General features: G+C 42.2%; 1 protein-coding gene across 2 annotated transcripts; it reads left to right on the forward strand.

Annotated features, from left to right (window-relative positions):
• Positions 1–5,548: 5,548 nt before the first annotated feature.
• Positions 5,549–17,910, forward strand: LOC148426160 (uncharacterized). Of its 2 annotated transcripts, none has more exons than XM_088411004.1 (15): positions 5,549–5,655; positions 8,222–8,275; positions 9,002–9,057; positions 9,169–9,241; positions 10,487–10,600; positions 10,679–10,869; positions 11,010–11,150; positions 12,451–12,616; positions 12,692–12,833; positions 13,738–13,855; positions 13,936–14,466; positions 14,908–15,000; positions 15,082–15,225; positions 15,341–15,408; positions 15,462–17,910. In XM_088411004.1, exons 1-15 carry the CDS (start codon positions 5,601–5,603, stop codon positions 15,847–15,849), a joined length of 2,334 nt encoding a protein of 777 aa, XP_088267130.1. In that variant the 5' UTR covers positions 5,549–5,600; the 3' UTR covers positions 15,850–17,910. The 2 variants fall into 2 exon arrangements, with proteins under 2 accessions (XP_088267130.1, XP_088267131.1); XM_088411005.1 differs by having other exon boundaries at positions 14,908–14,985; positions 15,341–15,395; positions 15,470–17,910.
• The last annotated feature ends 366 nt before the right edge of the window (positions 17,911–18,276 follow it).

The following is an 18,276-nucleotide window of genomic DNA, read 5'->3' on the forward strand; positions in this document are numbered from 1 at the left end:
TTAGATCAGTAATAGTTTCAGTCCACTAAGCAAGCTTTTTTTCCCCAAACTTTCAGCTTCTGCACAACGTCTCATTTTTTATTTTTTTAATTAATAAAGTGATCGATTAACATTTGCAAATTTTCTACCAGGCTACACGCTATTTCCTGCGCGTTTTACAGCAGGGGACGCATAGAGAAATATGATAATGCGCCAAGGAAAAGGTTTGCATGACACAGGCTTGAGAGCAGGATTAACACCGAAGGAGAGTTTTTGTGCGAGGAGAGAAGGACGCAGACAGGTGAGAATCAGTAAGATAGTCTAACAAGAGCTAACAAGTAATTTCATCACCTTTTACCTCAAATTAGCTGAGGTGAGTATCGGGAAAAAAAAAAAAAAAAACATACAAGGTTCATTTCAAATGGCAGCGTCAGCTCCATTAGCACAAATTAAATCAAATCTTTTTGCTGAACATAATTGACTGACGTAGTTTTCCATTCATGATTAATGCACTCTAAAAAAACACACACACAAGTTGTAATTTTGGTGGCTAAAATGAAGAGTGGAACTGCTAGTGTGGTACTTGCAAATACGTTGTATGCTAAATGCTAAAAGCATAGCATAGTTTCCTATAATGCATATATGCGCATGCGCAAGTATAAGTTTAAAAAAAGTGGCATTTGACCTACCAGTGTAATCGGAAATGAACTAAGTAAACAACGTTGATTGTTTTTTTATATTTTTTTCCGTTTTAATTTTTTCCCATAATGCAATGGTTGAAGCGTATGTGCAAGTAAATACCCCGTGGCAATTATGAAAAACATACAGTTTTTTTTAAAAGCCTTTTACCTACAAGTAAGAATGAAGACATTTGTAAATAAAATAAATATAATTGAGGGTAAAAAAACAAAACAAAACTTTTTTTTTACTTGCCCTACTTTAAAGGAAAAAAATGCTTGAAAAATAGTGATGTAAACCTGCAATTGAACAAGTTGTGGTCGTAAATAAAAATCCATATAGTCGATGCTGATATTTATTTATCTATTTTTTTTATAATAAATCGCTATTTTTGGACCTTTTTGAGTTCAAAGGAAACCAAATAAAAATAGCAATGCAAACCCGCAATTGAAAATGTTTTGGTCACAAATGAAAATCCATGTAGAGGAGGATTTTTAAAAATAAAACAGATTTATTTCATCCTGTCTGATTTCAAAGGAAGAAAAAAGGCAAGAAAAGTAGTGACGCAAACCTGCAATATCTTTCGTTGACTTGTCTAACTTTGAAATCTTGAGTTCACCTTTTGCAGCGTGCATCTCGACTCAAGAGGTGCAGTGTTCACTCGTCAGCGTTAGCGTATTTCCCACCTCGTTCCGAAAGCTCTCGCTTCATCGAAGTCTCCAAATTGTCCACATGCGCCCTTGCGATTGGCTGGCCACCAGTACAGGGTGTACCCCTCCCCTTGCCAAAGTCAGCCGGGATGGGCTCCAGCTCACCATCGCCCCTAATGAGGACAAGCGTCACTGGATCAAATGGCAGCGACCACAGCCGTAGCTTGGCTCGCCGGAGGCGACGGCAAATCAAATATTTTGCCCGGTTTCTGCCATGTGCAATACAAGAATCCCTCATTCATGCATAGCGAAGCACAATATATGCACGTGAGCTTCTGGTCTTATTTTCCCCCCCCCCCTTTTAACTCTTTCAGTGCCAAGCGTTATTGGAAAGGGAAACTTCTCACCTTTCAAGGCCAACAGAATATTGTGTGCGGTGTAAATATGGATGCTGCCATATGAAAGATTGACTTCCATTCTTCAGTTAGAATTGATGTAGGTAATAGCTGTGGTGTATGTGTGGAAACACTGCCATCCTATGATCTTAGCACCACAGTGCTCAATTGGCATGTTAGGTAAGCGGTCGTCAAGCGTGTTAGCATCTGGCGTTAGCACATAAGCATTTGAGCTGAACAACATCACACAGGAAGCACTACGCATGACTGACTAAACTTCAGTGAACTTACATGCTCAAAATTTTCCAAAAATAATCATTATTGCTCCTTGTAAATGAGGCATGGCAAAAACATTTCTTTTCAAATTAAGAGCAAATGAATTGGAACAGTTAGCGATTGCTAAATTGTGTCATGATGACCCTTTGCAAAACGTTTGATGACTTTATTTAGTTAACCTTCCCACGCCTTCTCATTAGTGATGCAATTTTTCGTGACAATATCTAAACATTTTTAAAAAATCGGACATGGATGGCGCAGCGCTCTGTTTTAAGTCATTCGTTTCACTGAGCAAACCCCAATTGATTTGCTTCACAAGCTTGATCAATAAAAGAATCAAACCTGTAAGCCAAGGCGCCACTATTTTTTTCGCACCCCCTTTTGGCGTGCCTTTTCTTCCCATCAGCCCCCGCGGCGTTCCCACCGTGTCACCGTCATTACGACTTACTTCAAGAGCTCTGCTGCGCCTCGTCGTCCATAAACCCTCCCCCCGGCTGTGGCCTGCTGATCCAGCACACGCACGCCCGTCGATCAAACGGAAAAAAAAAAAAAACGAACAGGTGCTCCTACCTCGTCCCCACTTCGCCCATTTAACAAGCCCGCACACACACACACACACACACGCGCACATGCACATTTGGGGACATACAGTATGCAACGTCAGTTTTTTTAGACACGTTCAAACACGGGTGCTGTAATTGTAACACTATATACATGCTGTTTATGTCACACACACACTACTCACACTAACTCATGCTTGCATTCCATCACATAGCCACAAGCGCACACTCTTTTTATTTCGGACGAGAAGATAAAACACTACTGATTTAGTTGACTTTTGCTGTAACTGTAACAGTATAAGCTTCATATGACACGGGCACACGCACAAGCGCACCCGGCAGTAAATCATTTTAAGAGGGGTGACCCAGAGGTATCCCGAAGGCAGCATATGAGCCCCGCTGCACTTCAAACAATCGAAGCGCCACCGAAACGCTCGCCGCCGGCCTTTGCGCTAATAAAACGCACCTCGGCAAAATATCCCCGCTCTACCCATCCCGCCACGCGGGAAAGTTGCAAAAAAGACAATTCCTGTTCCAAAAAAGTGCGCCTGCGCCGCACAGGGAGTCAACAGATGTCAGGGGTGAGACTAAAGGGGGGGAGGCAAGGCCAAGGGGGAGGGGAGTTGACAGTTGGCACCCGGGACCCATGATGCTTTGGGGCAGGCATAGAGGGGCAGAGCGAAAGGCTGGACGGAGAAAGAAGGTTCGGAAATCCAGCGGCGATGAAAGGGCGGACATGAAAAGAACATGAAAGAAAGAAATCGCCGCTAAACGCACGGCCACTTTTTTTGTCGCACCGCTCCTCTTCCTCATTCAATCGTCTTCTTCAATTTCGTCTTAAATCAACTCCGCCGCGTCCACCCCGAGGGGCCGCTCTGCTTCTCTCCTCTCTTCCTGTAAGTATTTTTCTCTTTCATTGGCAACCCGCTCACGCTCATTTTTTACAGTACCGGCGCCACACTCGTGTCTTTGTCCACTTATTGAAGAATAATGTGCCACTGGACATATTCTCTCTCTTTCTATGCAGAAAGAGTTTTGAGAGGATGCTGCAAAGACCACTTAAAAAAAAAAAATGAGAGTAGGAATATTTTCCTGAATTGAAGCAAAAATATCCACCAGTAAAACAAGAAAATTTGACTGAGTTAGCATAGAAAACCTATAAATAAATGCTCCAATGTCTTAGTTTTTTTAAGGGACAATTTTTCAAAAAAAAGAGGCAGAAAGTTGTTTACCGACCAAATAAATGTCTAAATTATACATTAACCTCAAGATTTATATGTTGTGTATGTAAAAAGCTCATAACTCTACAGTGCGTTAAGGTCTGCTAGCTTAATGCTAATGGGGAATTAGAGGCTTAAAAGTAGCATCTGTGTAACGACATCTTCATGCTTTAAGCACGAGGTAAAAAAAAAAAAACTTCAGTTATTTTGTGGCCAATTCTTTCAAAAAAGTTGTTTACTGCCCAACCAAATGTTAATAAAACTTCAAGATTTAGATGTTTAAAACAAGCTCATAAGTCTACATTAAGGTCTGCTAGCGTAATGCTAATGGGAAATACATTAAAGCGGCTTACCTGTAGCATCAGTGTAACGCCATTTTTGTGCTGTTTAGTTTATGATCAAAGCATAAAACATCAAGATTTATGTTACTTATTTAACACAATCGCAGTAAGTCTGTCTTAAGGTCTGCTAGCTTAATGCTAATGGGGAATTAGAGAGTCTTAAAAGTAGCATCTGTGTAACGACATCTTCATGCTTTAAGCACGAGGTAAAAAAAAAAAAACTTCAGTTATTTTGTGAACAAATCTTTCAAAAAAGTTGTTTACTGCCCAACCAAATGTTAATAAAACTTCAAGATTTAGATGTTTAAAACAAGCTCGTAACTCTACATTAAGGTCTGCTAGCGTAATGCTAATGGGAAATACATTAAAGCGGCTTACCTGTAGCATCAGTGTAGCGCCAGTTTTGTGCTGTTTAATATATGATCAAAGCATAAAACGTCAAGATTTATGTTACTTATTTAACACAATCGCAGTAAGTCTGTCTTAAGATCTGCTAGCTTAATGCTAATGAGAAACATCTTTGACAGGCTTACCAGTAGCGTCTGTATTGCGCCATTTTCATTTTTCATTTTTTAAGCACAGGATGAGAAACCCACCAGTGTTTTCACTTATTTAGTCAATATAATTTATATGTTGTGTATTTAAAAACTTCGAAAGTCCTTCTCAACATATACTAGCTAAATGCTAATGGGAAAAACCTTTGACAAGCTAGCCAGTTGAAACTGAATAGCGACATTTAGCTGCTTTAAGTTTTGATTAGTTTATAATCAAAATGTAAAACATAAAAGATTTATGTTCTTTATTTAATGTGGTAAGTCTGTCAAGCTCTGCTAGCTTAATGCTAATGAGAAAGATCTTTGACAGGCTTACCAGCAGCATCTGTATTGCGCCATTTTCATGCTTTAAGCACAAGATTAGAAACCTGCCAATATCTTCCGTTATTTAGTGGACAGTTGAAAAAATTATTTAAGTTATTAAAGTTATTACAAGAATTAGTTGAGTGCAATATTTAAAAAGTAAATTCAAGGTAATTTCAGTTGGACTTTAACCTTAAATCATAAACATAAAAATAACACACTTAATAAAGTTGTCGTATTCATTTCCTGAAATTTTCCGTGAGAAAATCTCATTTCTGGCCGATTGTTCTTCTATCATCGAATCAATTTGCTTAACTGGCAGATTGCCGCTTTCCTTCCTCTCTTCTCCATTCGGTAACGTTCCGAAGCGTGATTATTAGCGGCGACGGGTGGGCTCGGGTGACACACTGTGATCCTGACAGGCCGTCTACAGGGAGGCCCGCCGATGCCAGAGTTGGCTTGTTAGGTCTTGCGTCTCGATCTGCGCGTTTGCAGTGTCTCCGACAATATCGCTTTGTGGCCATCAGTGTATTCGCAAGCATTTGCCTGTCTCACTCCCGTTTGTTTCCCCGCAGTGACGCACGGCAGAAGAAGAAGCGGCTCCGTTCATCCACCCCAAGTCTCACCGCCGCTTCGGAACCGCCATGACGCTGCTGGCCTCCGAGAGGTCGCTCCTCATCAGGAACAAGTTCCGCTCAGGTGAGCTTACTGGAACGTGCAAACTGATGGGTAATGGGTTACATGAGTATTACAATGTACGTAGAGGTGAAGGTGAGTTGAAAATTTGGGTCACATGGGTCGGGTGTCATGTGATCAATAGTTTTTTTTTGTTTCATTCAAAGCTTTGTTTAATATCTGCATGATTAGTAATAAGATAAATATTTTCAACACACTCAAATTGTTAGAATACTGCACCAACACAACAGCATCATGCCTGCTTGTGTGGAGAAGGCCCCCCGGTGCGTTATGGGTGCGTCCTATAAACAGTAACGACAAAATTACTTTTTTTTTTTTTTAATTCGTCACCATTCAAGGAAGACTAATCTGTCAGGAAGATAAGCAGTTTTTTGATGCACACACATTTTTATATCGGCTGTATTTTCTATAATCTAATAATAATCTCATAATAATTAGAGATGGGTAAGAACCGATACAGAATACCGGTATCAGGCTGATACTTGGCCTTATTTGGTATCGAACATCATTATTACTATTACTACTACGACTAATAATAATAATTATAATGACAACAATAAGGATAATAATAGTAGTAGCAAAAATGACCGTAACAACAATTAAGGATAGACGAGTATTGATACCAGGTATCAGCACCAAGCCGGTGTTTATCATTTAGTAAGCTATCGGGTAGTTGCAGAGGGTGCCGATACCAACCACTAATCCATAATTAATCTGGCATGGCAACAAATAAATGCTGATCTCTGATTGGACAAAAAAAATGTTACATTCACTTGTACTGGAAGCTGAGCAGCCAAAAGAAAAAAAAAATGAATGTGAGCGCATTAAATGCATTAAATACTGTTTATGTAGAACATGCAGCGAGAAGAAAATCATCCAGCAAACATGGCTGCCTTCGGCCACATTCCCCAAATTCCCTCAGCTTCGTTTAACGAGCGCTTCCTGCCGCCGTTGTCATGTTAGCGAGCAGCTGTCGTCTTTCCGAGCGGAGGAAATGACGTGGCGGTCGGGGAGGCTGTCCCTAAGGTGCGCCCGCACCTGCTGGAAAACGTGATTCCTGGCTTGCCCGGGGTTGGCAGCTGCTCTGTGTGTGCCATCATGAACGCATAAAAAGTGCACGCCGACACCAGAATATCAGTTTTTCCGCTCAACGCGTGCCGCTTGTTAACATGCTTACGCCACGCTTAGCCCGCACTACAGGAAAGTCCCTTTTGCTAACACACTATGGAAAAGGCCATAGAAATGCTAGTGAATAGCATCGGTTGTTGTGGAGTTTCAACTTTAAGCTAGCGATTCTCAAATGGGGCTACGCTCCTGTAAATATAACTGAAAGCTTTTTCATGTCGAGGCAGGAAGTGTATATGTTTCCTTTTCAAATAGAGAGCAAATTAATTGGAACATGCAGCCATCTATCTATCTATCTATCTATCTATCTATCTATCTATCTATCTATCTATCTATCTATCTATCTATCTATCTATCTATCTAAAAAGCTAGCTATATAGCTATCTAGATAGCTATATATCTAAAAAGCTAGCTGTGTAGGTATCTAGCTAGATAGATAGCTTTTTAGCTAATTAAATATCTATCTATCTATCTATCTATCTATCTATCTATCTATCTATCTATCTATCTATCTATCTATCTATCTATCTATCTATCTATCTATCTATCTATCTAAAAAGCTAGCTATATAGCTATCTAGATAGCTATCTATCTAAAAAGCTAGCTGTGTAGGTATCTAGCTAGATAGATAGCTTTTTAGCTAATTAAATATCTATCTATCTATCTATCTATCTATCTATCTATCTATCTATCTATCTATCTATCTATCTATCTATCTATCTATCTATCTATCTATCTATCTATCTATCTATCTATCTAAAAAGCTAGCTATATAGCTATCTGGATAGCTATCTAAAAAGCTAGCTGTGTAGGTATCTATCTATCTATCTATCTATCTATCTATCTATCTATCTATCTATCTATCTATCTATCTATCTATCTATCTATCTATCTATCTATCTATCTATCTATCTATCTATCTATCTATCTATCTATCTATCTATCTATCTAGTGAATGAGCGTGTGAGTGAATGAGCGTGTGAATGAGTGAACTTTTTTCTTGTGTGAGGTCCATTGGAGGAGTATAGTTGTGGCAGCCCCAGAGAGCATGACGTGAGGGGGGTGCATGAGAGGCCAGGACAGCTGAAGAGGGGGATGGCGGGGTGTTGGGGGGGGGGGCACTGAAATAGACATCATGAGCGATAAATAGTTCCTGGCCTCCTAGACCTCCTCTCCCCCTCCCCCTCCCCCTCCCCTTGCTCAGATTTGTATGTATGTGTGTGTTCGGTATTAAGGGGCAAATCGTGTGTGTGCGCGCGTGTGTGCTAGCGTTGCAAAGTCATTAGGTAATACAAGCCAGCGTCTCATCTTCGCCCGACTCTTCTTTCTCTGTCAAGTGTGATTTATGGATTGGACCCGCTGTTTACTTGTCATTCCTGATGGAGGCGTTCAAGCCCACCGCGGACGCAAATGCATTACTCATCGTTTTGATTTTGTCTTTCAGTGCTGCAGTTGAGGATTCAGAACCGAAGGCAGAGCGAGATCAATGCAGAATCGGGTGGGTTTGATATGCAACCTTCAACTGTTGTGTGTTCGTGGGCGCCAATTTAGGGACGTGGATTTGTTGAATCCAGACCAAAAATCGCCTTCAAGCCCATCAGAAAATAGTTTCCAGCAGATGATTAAAACACATGCGATTGCAGCTGGTTGTGCGAGATTTTGCGTACAAAAAATAACCATTGTCCAAATTTTGGACCATATAAAACCATTATAATTACAATTTTTCAGATTCATTTTAATAGGGTTTATTACATGAATTTTCCTGTGATTTCTCCAACATTCTTTTGATCGGGGGTCAAACTATGTCAGTAATGTTGACTTATGTTTCACCTTAAGACAGTAGGTGGCGGTAGAGACCGGTTAATGGCAATGTCTTAAAGTGTCATCGTCACTTCATATGCTACAAAGACAGACCGCTGAATTTTTCACTTTTAATAAATTTAACCTACATATGCATGGATAGAACTGATGCCACTGAAAAATTTGAGTGGTTGAAGGAAAAAAAAATCATAAATAACTTTAATAATTGTACTTTTAAAAGCATTTACAAAACTGTAAACTGTGCACAAGGGTTAAAAATGCGCCTAAAAAAATCTTAAAATGCTCTACTATTATTTCTGGATTTGACATTGTGTCCAATGTGTTTTGCTACACATTATCTGAATGTACAAAAATGTACGACTAGAGGGAAAAAAAAAATGACATGTCCGTATTGTTTCTCCAGGCTTGAAATCAACAAGTTCCCCTAAAAACGAAGAAAAAGACAAGAGTGAAGCTCCGGTGAGTAAATCCATTCCCGCTTCTGCCAGTGCAAAACTGAGCAGAAAATATATTTCGTTTGTAAATATCGCGCGGGCTGTGTCGGTCTGACTTTGCCGTTTCCTGACGCAGCGTCAAACTGACAATGGCGCCGGAAGACATCCCAAGATGCCCTCTGGTGGAGTCGCTGCTGGAAGTGTGCAAGGTGAAGCCCGCACAAATACACACGTAGCGCAATGTCACAGGCCTACAGGAAGTGGGCGCACGTGGTCAGCTGTCACTTGAAAACAAATGTGACCTCTTAAAGTCCTTAAACACACCGACGACGGCGCGCACAAGAGAGCTGTTACTTGCGTCCCTCTCAGCCCTTTGTCCTATACGACTTCAAGGGACTCATGTTAGAACGTCTTTTTGCCCGCCATTAATTAGTAGACCACTTATGAACATTTTTGACAAATTTGTCCGCCATGTTTGTTTGGATTTCGCAGGTCATGTTATAATCGCTTTTATGTCATTGTGAGATTTCGTCTGCAGGATCTCCTTAGTAAAAAAAAAAAAAATGCTTCTTAAAAAAGTGGTAGGCCCAAAACAACGACAATTTAGCAAATTAGTATGAATAAGTAAAATAAGGCAAAAAGGAGCCAAAGAGTAAAAAAAAGGGAAAACCAAACGTTTCGGAAGATCGAGAAGAGGAACAAAACAGACATGTTGAAATTACACAAACAAACACTCAAAGGAAAAAGCTGAAATTTCTACCAAAAATGGACTAAGTTATATCTGTGTTTGCTATATGAAATATATATGTAAGTTACTATATACAATTTTTGGGGCTCCGAACATTTCTGTTGGGACCCATAGCTTCTTAGTATTCCGAGTCCCAGGGACCCAACAGTTTCCAGAGGTAAAATGAGCACTGTAAATATTTATATGAATGCATACGTGTTTTACTGTGATGTGCTTTAACAAAAGCAGGCCCATGACGTGGAGATTAGTTTTAGTTATTGACGAACATCAAATTTTTCTGCAGGGACGTCCATTTGGAGGTTTCTACAAAAACTTTAATTTCCCATCAGCCAAAAGGTTCATATTGTAATTAAAGTTCATGAAAGATCAGAAGCGCACCGTTGCTAAGGTGTTTTTAATGCGACAAGCTAGCTAGCGCGTAGCTAGCCGCCTGAAGTTCCTCATCTTCAACGTCACTTGGAAAATGAGTTATATAATTGGACAAAGCTACAGCCGCGTACATGCCACATAATGTACATCCTTACCTCATGGCGGATCATCATGTCATCCGAACATCGGTAAATAATCCAAATGTAATTAACAGACAAGTGTTTTTCTTTGAGTTTGTTTTTACTCTCAATTTTATGTGTTTATTCATTCGAACATGTTGTACCATCTTGTTCGTTTGTTTACATGATACATGAGATTTTTACTTTCAACCCTTCAGAGAAGAGCGAGTGCGGGGCCCCAAGACAGAAAAAAACTCGGCGGGACCACAAGGATGGGATCCAAGATTCACCTGTCCCCGCAAAGCCCAAAGACAAACCTCACTTTGGCAGCTGTTAGTTCCCCACGCAAACGAGTTGGCCAACAAACGCTCCCTTCGGGCCCTCACGTCCTTTCGTTTTCATTTCTCCAGGCCCCGCCCCTTTCCCGCTACCCGCAGATGTCTTCGAAGACGACGTCTCCTCATGCTCCTTGTCTTCTTCGCCGAGCGAGCGAGCCGCGGCCTCGGCCTTCCCTTCGCCGCCGGGGCTCTCAGATGACCAATTACTGAGTGACTTGTCGTCTGTGGGCCCGCCCCTCAACCACAATCCGCTTCACATTCAGGTGACAAAACATTAGGGCCCTTTGCGGCGTTTGGTTATTCAAATAAATAATTCCATGCATATTTTATGGACTTTCATTTTCCTGCTAAAATTGCCTTACTTTATTGATGACCGATTTCTAAACAACGTGTCCTTATTCAGTCCGGTTTGGCGTTGCTCCCGGCAACCGAGGGCATCCGACCGCCGACCAGCGTTCAGCTCTGTGAAAGCGACGCCATGGCAACCAGCAGTCGACCAAATGGGATCTTTCTGATCTCCCAGACCACGCCCCTGCTGCCAAAGGTACACTGCCGGTTCATATAAACTCATATTATTGATACGCGTCTCAAAGACGTATTTTGTTTTTTGTTCTTTTTGGGGGGGAGTCCAGATGGGAGCAGGGTAGGATTTACTGTCTTTTTGTTCTCTTTTTCTTTATGAAGTACAAAAGTACCATATTTTCCACACTATAAGGCGCACCCAAAAGCCTTGATTTTTTTTAAAAAGCTGATGGTGCGCCTTATAATCAGGTGCGCCTTATATATGGATCAATATTGAGATTGGGATCGGTAGATGGGGAATGAAGTGACAAAGTAAGCTTTACCTGTTTCTTTTGTGTGTTTACAGTTGAAGAATGTTGCTCATATTGACGTTGAGTTATTATGCTATTAAGATTTTAGAGTTATTATTAGTTATTATATTTGTTAGTTATTATATAGTTATTATTTGAGTTATTATTGTTATTACCTTGAGTACTACTATATTGTGATTGAAAAAGTTTTAAAATATGTCATTAATTGAGGGTGGCCTTATAATCCGGTGCGCCTTATATGTGGAAAAGGTTTTAAAATATGTCATTAATTGAGGGTGCCTTATAGTGCGGAAAATACGGTAATCAATTATTTTAGGTGTTTTAGGTAATTAGTTTCTACAATTCAGTAATTTGTTATTTAAAATTACTAAATTCATGCGATACCAGCCATTTTTAGGCACCTCTTAGCCAAAAACTTGAAAACGAACCCCCCCAAAACAAAACATATTTTTGAGTAGTTGGGCTGGGGGGATGGTGTCTGGTTCTTCTTTATGAAGTTCAAAAGTAATCAATTATTTTATGTATTCTAGGTAATTACAGTAATTCATAATATCTGAAGTAACCTAAATTAGTATCCTAAATTACTAAATTACTGCTATTTGTAGGCCCCCCTTTTGCCAAAACTTGCAAAAAAATTCAATAAACCTGCGATTGAACGTCCGGACTCGTGGAAAACATTAAAATATGTCTTTTAGATTGAAAGGCGAATTCACAACAAAGCTGTGAACAAGATCCTCACGTTGGCCGACCCCACCTTAAGCCGTTCCGCATTCATTACTGTCAATTTACACTTGAGGGCCAGGGGCGCCTATTTGCCCCATCGGGTTAACACCATCCACACATAAAGCAGCGTAGATTGCGTGTCAAAGCCAACACGCGCTTGTCATCTGGAGATTTGTTAGCGGTTTAACCTCCACGCGGCGCAAACGCTGTCAAAGCACTCGGAAACAGCTTGACATTTCCCCCTCGCCGCGTCGCATCTTATATACGCCGGCCTTGGACCCTTCGCAGACAGCCGGGCCCCCCAGCCCCGCCTGTTCGTCTTCCTCGACGCCGGGTTTCAACCTCAGCCACCTCGCTCGCTCACGGAAACCGCGGGACGCCAAACCCAAGATGAAGAAACTCAAGTATCATCAGTACATTCCTCCCGACCAGAGAGGGGCGTCTGGGCCTGCAGGTAGACTGACGTTTTTTTTTTTCTGGGTCCAAAAACTGACACCTGTGCTCAACCGCTATTGTGCTGTCTTTTGAGGAGGAGGAGCCAAACAGAAGAGCCCTCCCACCCACCAATTAGACCCGGCCAATTCTCATCTCCTTCAGCAGCAACAAGTTTCTCTGCAGCTGCAAATTCTGCAGCAACAACAACAGCAGCAGCACCTCACGATGATCCCCAGGTACCTACTCACCGTATTTTTCGGACTATAAGCCGCACTATAGGCCACATCAACATAAACTGAGCAGAAAATGTAATTTTGTCCTCATAGGCCGCAACGGACTATAACTCGGAGATTGCGACACATATTTACGCAGAAATTAAATTTTTGTTTCAGCAAAATCACGCCGTCAAGACAGACTAAACATGCCTGCACATTTAGAAATAAGACATATTTTCAACATAACACAGACATACTTGTATTAGATAACTGCACCAACACGACAGTAACATGCCTAACTACGTTTACTAGCTGAGTGTGCCCCCTGCAAGAGTTTGTTTAGTTTCACCGTATCTGTTTTGTTCCGCTTCTCCATCTTCCGATACATTTCGTTTTCCCTTTTGACTTTCTGTCTCTGAGATGGAGGAGAAAAAAAAACAGAGACTTTGGCCATGCCCCCAAACAGAGGGCGTAGCTCAACTCTGGGGAAAAACATCTTTTGACCTTTTGGTGACCTTAATTGAAACCTGAGGAGATCAAAAGAGCCGCAACCTTTGCCGACACTCGCCACTGTTTGCTCATCGGTAGAAATACGGGTTTAACCCCTGTGCGGTATTTTGTCCAGTCCTTTTGTATTTTACATCAAAGCATCGAACCAAGACAACACAAATAAAGAAGACTCGAGGGAGATACCCGTGCCTCCACGTGAAAACTGCTGATCTATGTAAAGCGGAACGGTCCAGTTGGAATTGATTGAATGCCTTGAGGAGTCCAACGTATAATCAAATTAAATTCCTTTCAATGGGATTAATAATTCAATAGTTCCAAGTTCGGTCAATGGATGGAATCAATTTGAAATAACTGGCACCTTCCAAAGAGTAATAAAATATTTCTGTTGAATTAATGGTCCTAATTTCTACCCCAGAGAACAGAATTCATCTGGAGCGCCGCCACACGTTCCCGCCGCCACCAACCAGACTCCAACGGACGCAAACGATGCGTCCAAACTTGAGCTCCTGCCAGCAAATCTTGTTGACCTCAAAGTAAATCCAGAAATATCTATGACTTCATCAGTTAATGCCGAGAACAACCTGGGATGACGTCATGGCTTTTGCCTCCTCAGGTGTCAGAGTTGAGGCAGCAGCTGCGTAAGCGTGGCCTCCCAGTCTCCGGCACCAAACCCGCCCTCTTACAGCGCCTTCGCCCCTTCCAGCTCCCCCCTTTGTGCCTCACCCCCGCGCCCCTCTGCCATCTCGGGGGCGGCATGGAGACCCTGACTCCCTCTCACCCGCTTCTAGCCCACCGCAGCCCCAGCTCAAGCTGCAGCTCCGGAGACTCACCCGGAAGCAGCCCCACCCAACAGACGTACATCACGGATCACGGGATCCCAAACGGAATTCTAAATGCAGTCCCGAGCGGTCTCTCCAACGGTCTCTCCGTCAGCCTGACCGGTGAACCGTGCGGTCCCATCAACGCGGTCTTCCTTGCTCCTGCCTGTACCGCCTCTGGAACGCCAAGTCCCAGTTTACCCATGTCGTCATCGTCGCCCCTGCAGTGCGGAACCACCTGGAGGACGGATCTGGGTGTGGACTTGGACAGGAAAGACAGGATCAACTCCAGGATTAGAGATGCCTCTGGCAACACCGGACATGATGTGAGGGGACACATTTTGGTCTTTGGTTTTGGTGGAGGAAGTTAGGGATACTTGGGTTTTGTGTTCTATGACCTTTTTTTGATTAGTCCTCTTTGGCAGGTATGACCACATAGGTGACTTGAACTAGGCTGTGGTATTACTGTGATCTTTCCTTGCTCTGTATCTTGACATACATCACCAGTTAAAACCGTAAGGTCACACATAGTCTCTTGAGATAGGCAGAGTGATCATCCATGTGGTTGGGCGACCAAGGCAGATTAAGAGCTAGGAACCATTTTTGTGATAAGACAGACCTTCTTTTGCTTCCAGCGGTGTACTACATCTTTCTGGAATAAGTATACGTATAGTTTAACTTAAAGATAAAAGAACAGAGCAAAGGTTCCTGAGAAACCTTTATATTATAAAGATCTTTTATACCTCTTTCTTTTGTCCATCTACCAGACTTGCACAAGATCCCTTCATCCTTTCCTGCAACAGGAACCAGGATGTAGAAGAGGGAACCAAGATACCCAAACAGAGGTGTCGTTTACTCAGGTAATGCAGCAAAACCTCTCTCAAGTCTTTCACCATGCAGACGCCTTGTCCAACTGGTATTTATTTGACGCCTCATCGAAGGTCTTCTGCTCCCAGCCTTGCCCGAGCGATATGATTGGTCGAGACTTTGAGCTGCCGGTGCAGATCACAGCAAGTCCGGTCCAAAGCTCGCCTGGCATTCGTAGCTTGGAGGAGGAGCTGCAGGAGGCCATTCAGAAGGCACAGGTAAAATCAGGAGGTCACCATGGACCAGAACCGGAAGTACTCACACTCTGTAGTAGTTTTGAATCTGGATTTGAAGGCCTTAGTTCTAGGGGCTGACTTTTTTTCTCATCAATAGATGGACCCCCGACAGTCGATAGATGACATTTTGGATGAGCCCGTCGCTTCTGTCGGTGAGTATGAGGGAAGGGAGAACTTAAGATAATTGTCTCAAAACCGCTACTGGTTTCCTTTCTACCCTCCGTAGACAAATCACCTGTCCCGTCATCTCCCTCTCCTCAAGTGGATCAGTCTCAGAAATCCCAGCAGTCCTCCAAGGATAGCAACTTCCTACCCCTCTGCTCCTCGCTTCTCCTGGAGCTCCCCCCATCTCCCGCCGCGATCCCCCCGAGTCACGCGGTGCCGGCACCTCCTCCCATTTGCGGTTCCCCTCCGCCGCAGTTGACCGGGAAGTCGCGTAAGCGGCGAGCCCAGGCCACGTTGGACGCCGCCGACATCCTTGAGACCTTGACGTCCGGCTTTCGGCTGCTTACCCCGCCCCCGCCCCCCTTCGCCGAGACCGACTTCGGTCTGGATTCGGATCTCAACATCAATCGAGTCTTGGATCTGATGATAGAGCAGTGGTGAGCAAGCCACCGGACTGCTTTGTGGCGCGATCCGCGATCTACCTAATACCCAGAAATCCCTCCTCCCTGCGTCCTTCTTTTCATCCTCCCTTGTAGAAAAATATCCCTCACTGTTGCGGAGAGGCAAGCTTCCTCACCTCTCTTGTACCCCAACCCTCCCTCTCCCTTTATTCCAGTCCACTAGGCTTTCCTTTCATCCATCCATACCAGCAATCCCTCCCACTTCAACCTTCCTCACTTCCTTCCATGTAGATTGCTATGTAGTCAACAGTCTTCCTCTATTCTTTCCAAATCGCCTTCCTTCCTAAATTTTGTCCTCTCTCTCGCCCTTACTATGAAACCTACCTTTTCAATTCTTAAACCGTATGCAACACTCATCAGTGCCTTCTTTCCTTTTTGTTTTCTTTCCTTCCTTCCTTCTTTGATAAGGCCTTTCTTTTTACCATTCCTAATAACCATGCCACATCCACTAATTTCTTCCTTCCTTCCTTCCTTCCTTCCTTCCTTCCTTCCTTCCTTCCTTCCTTCCTTCCTTCCTTCTGTCACAAGGCCTTTCTTTTTACCCTTCCCAAATAGATATCATACCACACCCAATAATTCCTTCCTTCCTTCCTTCCTTCACAAGGCCTTTGTTTTTACCCTTACCCTTCCTAATACCAATCATCCTTCCATACTTCCTTTTTCCTTCCATACTTGTTCCTTCCTTCACAAGGCATTTCTCTTTACCCTTCCCTAATAGTTACTGCATCATAGCACACCCAATAATTCCTTCCTTCCTTCTGTCCTTCCTTCCTTCCTTCCTTCCTTCCTTCCTTCCTTCCTTCCTTCCTTCCTTCCTTCCTTCACAAGGCCTTTCTTTTTACCCTTACCTTTCCTAATACCAATCATGCGACACCCACTAATTCCTCATTCTTTCCTTCCTTCCTTCCTTCCTTCCTTCCTTCCTTCCTTCCTTCCTTCCTTCCTTCCTTCCTTCCTTCCTTTCTTTATACCCTTACCTTTCCTAATACCAATCATGCGACACCCACTAATTCCTCATTCTTTCCTTCCTTCCTTCCTTCCTTCCCTCCTTCCTTCCTTCCTTCCTTCCTTCCTTCCTTCCTTCCTTCCTTCCTTCCTTCCTTCCTTCCTTCCTTTCTTCCTTCCTTCCTTCCTTCCTTCCTTCCCTGGTTTATTTGTTCCTTCCTCCCCTCTTTCCTTCTGTCCTGTATCTTCCCTCCTTTCCTTACTTCTTTCTTTCCCTCCTTCCTCTCTCCGGTTTCCTCCCTCCCTTTTCCTTCCTTGTCTCCCCAAGACCGTCCTTTTCACCCTTCCTAATGCCAACCATGCCTCAGCCACCAGTGTCTTCCTTCCTCCCTAGCCGCAACCCTACCTTCATCCATCCTTTTTTCCTTCCATCATGCTCCCTCCCTTTGGCGTCTTTTTCCCCTAATTGGCGATAAGCAGTATTCATCATTCCTTCCTTCGTTCCTACTTAGTTTTTCCTTCTTTTGGTCCGTCTGCCTTCTATCATCCATCTCCGCGTTCTCCCTTTGCTGGATGGAAAGCAATCCATTCATCAGCGCTGTCAGAATCATTGACTCCACGCAATGTCGAGAGTTTGATTCATTGCAGCGCCGAACTCAAAAAGCGTTTGATGGGAGACACGCCCACACACACAAACAGGGTGTCCCTAAAACTGTACCCGTTCTTTGACTGCCCATTACTCATATATTTCATTTTCAAGTCATTGTCTCGTTTACCCTTTCCTGCATGTTCGCAGATGTTCGAATAGGTTTCTACCCTTTTCTGAACTTGTATTTAGTAACATTCTGGCATATTTAGTAACATTTCATTTGGATTTTTTGGCAGAAAAATTATCTTTCCGAAATTGACCATAGTATGAATTCAAAAAAAAAAATCTATTAGCACTTAATGATTAATGTTTCAGCTTGAAAAGGTAATTATATTAGCCATAATTCTGTTACCATCTCAATTCTACGGGTGACTCAAAGTGCCAAAATTCAATAATTAAAATAACTATTACATAATAAAATACAATTTTTAATTAAATAAATGTAAAACCAAGAAATAAAATACATAATTAAATAAATCCATGTTTCATTAAATGTGTTGTTAATTATATTAATATATATTTAAAATTATATATATATATATATATATATATATATATATATATATACATACATACATACATATAATTTTTTGTCATTTAGAATTTGTTTTTGCATGTTTTTGTTTCAATTTCTATATATGGATACTACATTTTTTATAGCACTACATTTTTTATAGCATTTTTGTACCCTCAGATTAGTTGCTCATAGCAACAATAGCTTTATTAGCTCGTATTTGTACATTTTAAAAAACAAAAATGAGTAATGGACAGCCAAAATGTGAGCATATAAATACGTTTTTTTCAAAACACGTG

The sequence above is a fragment of the Hippichthys cyanospilos genome, chromosome 3 (genome assembly GCF_059441005.1).
Source record: "Hippichthys cyanospilos isolate Australia breed blue-spotted pipefish chromosome 3, RoL_Hcya_1.0, whole genome shotgun sequence".
Classification (NCBI taxonomy): Eukaryota; Metazoa; Chordata; class Actinopteri; order Syngnathiformes; family Syngnathidae; genus Hippichthys; species Hippichthys cyanospilos.